The 4,588-nt window shown below is 51.9% G+C and overlaps 2 protein-coding genes across 2 annotated transcripts in view; both read right to left on the minus strand.

Moving 5' to 3' along the window:
* BLMH (bleomycin hydrolase) overlaps positions 1 to 4,588 on the minus strand; it is a 36,648-nt gene that overhangs the window by 20,909 nt on the left and 11,151 nt on the right. The gene's annotated exons all lie outside the window — the stretch shown is intronic.
* Positions 1,523 to 4,588, minus strand: part of TMIGD1 (transmembrane and immunoglobulin domain containing 1) — a 3,982-nt gene continuing 916 nt past the window's right edge. The window contains exons 2-5 of the mRNA XM_009278164.2: positions 3,825 to 4,103; positions 2,848 to 3,126; positions 1,826 to 1,929; positions 1,523 to 1,555 (exon numbers count right to left, since the gene is read on the minus strand). Of these exons, the coding sequence (XP_009276439.1) occupies positions 1,523 to 1,555; positions 1,826 to 1,929; positions 2,848 to 3,126; positions 3,825 to 4,103 (695 nt within the window). The remainder of the gene's footprint in view (positions 1,556 to 1,825; positions 1,930 to 2,847; positions 3,127 to 3,824; positions 4,104 to 4,588) is intronic.

A 4,588-nucleotide genomic window follows, 5' to 3' on the forward strand; every position in this document is an offset into this window, starting at 1 on the left:
CCTCAGGGCAGGTGGAACCCCTGGGCGAGGGAGGCCCCGCGGGAGCATCCCCACCCCACCGCCCCCGGGCTCTACCCCCACGGTGTCGCCCCTGCGCTACGCTTAACGGGAGGGCTTGAAACGGGTCTCTGCAGCGGGCGGTTTGAGGCCGGGCACCCGGGAGCGTGAGCTGCTGCCGGCATCGCACGGTGACGGCCCTCCCTGAGCGCGGGGGATCGGCGGGCAAGGACACGCTGCGGGTCACGCTGCGGAGGCGTCCTGTTGAGTAACAGCCCTGCTCCTCCGAGAAGGGTATTTGCACATCACAGGCACGAATTGTTTTACAGCACACGGTGTTTATTGACGGTATTAGTAATGTACCATTCCAAGACACGATGAGGCCTTAAAAGCTTGCCAGGACCTTGAGAATAATGCTTGAGTGGCGTATCTGTTGTGGGGCGGGATAGAGAGGTTTTCCTGCCATCGCGGCGCTGGAGCGCTCACACTGAAATCTCCATTGTGTGTTATCGAGCGCTTGGGGCTGCCCTGAGCCCCGAGGTCTGCTCTCAGCCAAGGGAGAGGGGAGGCGCAACAGCAGTGCAAAGTGCCAGGCAGCTTTCGCCCTGGCCAACAGAAGCTGAGATGCCCATAGGATTACCGGGAAGGGGCAGCAAGTCAGGTGGCCACCACCCCTAACCCCCCGTGGAATGGCACTGTGGGACAGGGCCAAGCAAGCAGCTGCCAGCTCAACACCTCGCTTCATTTGTACATCAGCATCACCATCTGCGGCAACCCGGTATGGATTCCTCTGTGGACCGATCGACAACCCGCATGCCTGACTGCACGTGCGAACCTTTTAGGAATAAGCATAAAGGGCAAGATCTGGCAACAGCTCAGGCAGCCCGCCCCCCATGGCGGTGCCCCCCATGGCGGTGCTCTAAGCAGTAGGTTAGAATGAACAGATGCAAAGAACCACTTGTATTTTGAAAAGACCGTATAAACTTGACCCAAAAAAACTTGTTGTAGTGCTTTATCTCATCATCTCCCACAAAGGCTTATGTTCCACCACTAGAAATGATGTTTTCTGGGTACGCACAGGAACCTTGTGGTCTTCACCTGCAGCAAAATGAAAAGAAGAAATGAAAAATCACCTACTGGGAAAAAAGCAAGTGAGTTGAATTCACTTGGGCTGCATTCAGCTCCAGAAAGCTTTCAGCAGGCTGGCAATACGCTGTTATGTTTTTTCCCCACGGCCTCCACACAGGCGTAGTCGGGACCCTGGGATGGCCAGGGCAGGGGCAGGAGCCGTGCCGTGCCTGGGGTGGGATCTGCGTCTGTCCTGCCGTGTTTCTATGCGCCTCTGCCCAGCGGGGCCTCTCTGCTGGGAGAGAAGGTGCGGGCTCACGTTAGCCAGCTGGAACAAGAGCTCGGTAACTCAGCGCGGCTGGGTTTGGCGTGCTGAGTGCTCTGCTCTTTCCCAGGTTCTGCCAAGGCTTAAAGAAGGGGGTTCGTTTGGAAGCTGCATGAATAAGCAGTCAAATACTTACAGAGCTGTTTCACTTGATCTTTTGAAGCACTGAAAATAAAGAAACAGTCCTGTTATCTTTTGTATTTCCTGGACATAGGGATATTTTTACAAATATCTTGCAAGTGCGTAATGCCTTCCACCTTAAAATACCTAATATTTGATCTACCTACTGGGGATTCTAAAGCAGGAGGTAGTATGTAGCAGTTCTCTAACAGTGGAAAGCAACACTACAAAGTAGCGTAGAAAAGGTAAAAAAGAAACGGGGCATTGCAGCAAAACAATACTAATTTTGTCCTAAGAAACTAGAGCTTTGCATACCTTAAAAATTTTATCTTTTCGAGCCACAATTCCAAAAAGTACCGTGAGTGTAACCACCACGACAGCAGCAATAACAGCCTCCTTGGGAAAAACAGGTTTTTTATCTGTCAAGAGGGAGAGGAGGTTGAATATGTGATAGATTGGTGCAGTCATATAAAACGGAGCATTTCACAGAACTGTGGAAAGACAGATTTCTTTTCCCGTGGCTGTCACTGCTGATTTGAACTGTGCTCTCCCTGCTGTCCGCAGACTGCCTGTGTGGATTAGTCCCCTGGAAAGGAGGGAGCCAAGCCTGTATTTTAGCGAACTGAAGGAAGAATTGAAACGTCGGTCCCTGAGGAAGAAGATCCCCAAGGCACTCAGACGCATGGAAATAAGAGTGTCCAGCCGTATCACTGACACAGCTAACGATGCTTTCCTCCCTGCTCCCAGAAATGAGAGGGGCCCGGACAGTGGGTGAGAAATGGATGCCTCGTGGGTCACCTCACCTCGTGTCACCTGTCTGAGACTTGAGCGTCCAGCCCCTGCAAGGCGTCCACCTTCCTGTTCTCCACGGGGCTGTACTCACTTCTGGAGGACAACTTCTCTTGCCTTAAGCAGCTCTTTCGGCATGACAGAATACTATGGTCAGAGTAAGACGCTTCAAGTAAGACGTAAGGTGCTTTAAACCACCCTTGAATGTGCCCTGTCAGCATGGGAAGTGAGACAGTGGGACGAGCCTGCCTCGCGTCACGCTTGCCAAATGCCTTTGAATAACAGGTAGAGCAGGAAAGGCCCTTCCTGGTGCCGTGGTCCCAGGCACAGGTGCAAGGAGAGCTCCTTGCTGCTGCTGTGCCCTCAGGAGTTAACGCGGGGAATTGACCAGGGAGAGCTCCTTGCTGTTGCTGTTAACTCCCTCAGGAGTTAACGCGGGGAATTGACCACGTTCCACTTACACTTCTTAACATAAATGGATTGCTATCATTATAAAAGAGAATGGAGAGTTACTTGTAAGGCTTATTGTTTGGCAGCAGACTTGTTACCTTCAACTATCAGGTGGAAATCCTTTCTCCCCTCTCCCAAAGAAGATTTCACCACGCAGGTGTAGGTCCCGTTGTCAGACTTCTGTACTTTTATGATAGAGAGCTGAAAGACCTCACTAGTCTGGTACAGCTGGTAACGATTTTGCTGTAGGGTCAAGGTGATGTTGTTCTTATACCAAGCTGTTTGGGCTTGAGGGTTGGATTTGGCGCTGCAGGACAGAATGACATCTTTGTCTTCTTCGATTTGGAGGGACTCTTCTCCAGTCAGCCGGGGAGGAACTGTTCACAGTAATGCAGTTCAACAGGTCATTAATAAAGCTGCTCACCATTTAATACAAAATAAGTTCCCTTTACACATCCCTTGTGCACCTTGTTCAGTGGTGTAACACATCACAGTTGTGCAGCCTTTCATGATCCCCGGGAATCAGCAGGGCAGTCAGTGGCAGAGACGGTCACTCCCGTGACTCCTCTGCCCTGACTTGTATCCTTGAGAAAGAATCTAGGTGGAGGCAGGGACAGATCCAGAACATCATCTTACTTAAGGGCCCACCCACTCCCTATAAAAGCGGCATTAGATCAGGCCATAAGCACCACTGTGGAAAGGGAGTGTCTTATCGCGTGAGTTATCTCCTCCTAAACGCATTTTTTCTTGGTGAAGACAGTGTACAAGGGTGCAAAACACCCCGCCTTCAGCTAGTGCCCAGACACCGAGGTGCTCAGCCCACGATTTCGTCCCACCCCAGCCATTCTGCACAGATATCCACCACTGCAACTCACACTGGACATCCAGGATCACAGACACCTGGACAGACTTGTCCCGCGCCAGCTTGCACGTGAAGGTGACTCCATTGTCGGACTCGGTGACTGGAGAGTGCAAAACACCCCGCCTTCAGCTAGTGCCCAGACACCGAGGTGCTCAGCCCACGATTTCGTCCCACCCCAGCCATTCTGCACAGATATCCACCACTGCAACTCACACTGGACATCCAGGATCACAGACACCTGGACAGACTTGTCCCGCGCCAGCTTGCACGTGAAGGTGACTCCATTGTCGGACTCGGTGACTGGGGATATGCAGATGTTACTGACGTTCACTTTATTCCCATCTTTCAGATCCACTTTCCCATCTCCTCGGTACCAGAGCAGCTCCTCAGCCTGGCTGCTGTTCTGTACTAGGCAGGAGAGGGAGACGGGAGGGCCAGACAGTGTAGACAGGGAGAAGTCAGCAGCGTGGTTATTTACAGACAGTTCCAAACCTGCAAAAGAAGGAGAACGAGGGCACTAAGCATCCTAAGCTGTACCCTTCCCACAAAAGCTGCCCTGCTAGCTTCTCCAAGCCCTCGACCTTGGAGGAGGGACTGAGTTTCAGGCTTCAGTCTAACAGCTGTTTTCAGGTGGGACTTTAGTTTTTGAGGGAAGAAGTCTCTTCATCACAAAGCTCCCTTCACAGTTACTTAAAATAAGTCAGGCTTTTGCAACTGACTGCGAGAACGCCAAAGCCTGACCTGTAATAAGAAAAGGTCTGAAAACCAGCAGTGACCGTGTAACGCACACAGCAGATCATCCCCATCCTGCCAGTCTTGCTCACCCGCTTGCTGCAAATCACTGTTGCGGCATACCTGTGCCCTCCGGTTTTGTGCCCATGGTTTGGTACGCTGGTTTTTGGTTGGCACTGAATGTGCTTGAGAATATAAATTAGTCAATCGGCTCCTCAGCCGTACCCCCTCCAGTCTGAGTCCGG

This window comes from Aptenodytes forsteri, unplaced genomic scaffold, assembly GCF_000699145.1.
Source record: "Aptenodytes forsteri isolate BGI_AS27 unplaced genomic scaffold, ASM69914v1 Scaffold66, whole genome shotgun sequence".
Lineage (NCBI taxonomy): Eukaryota > Metazoa > Chordata > Aves > Sphenisciformes > Spheniscidae > Aptenodytes > Aptenodytes forsteri.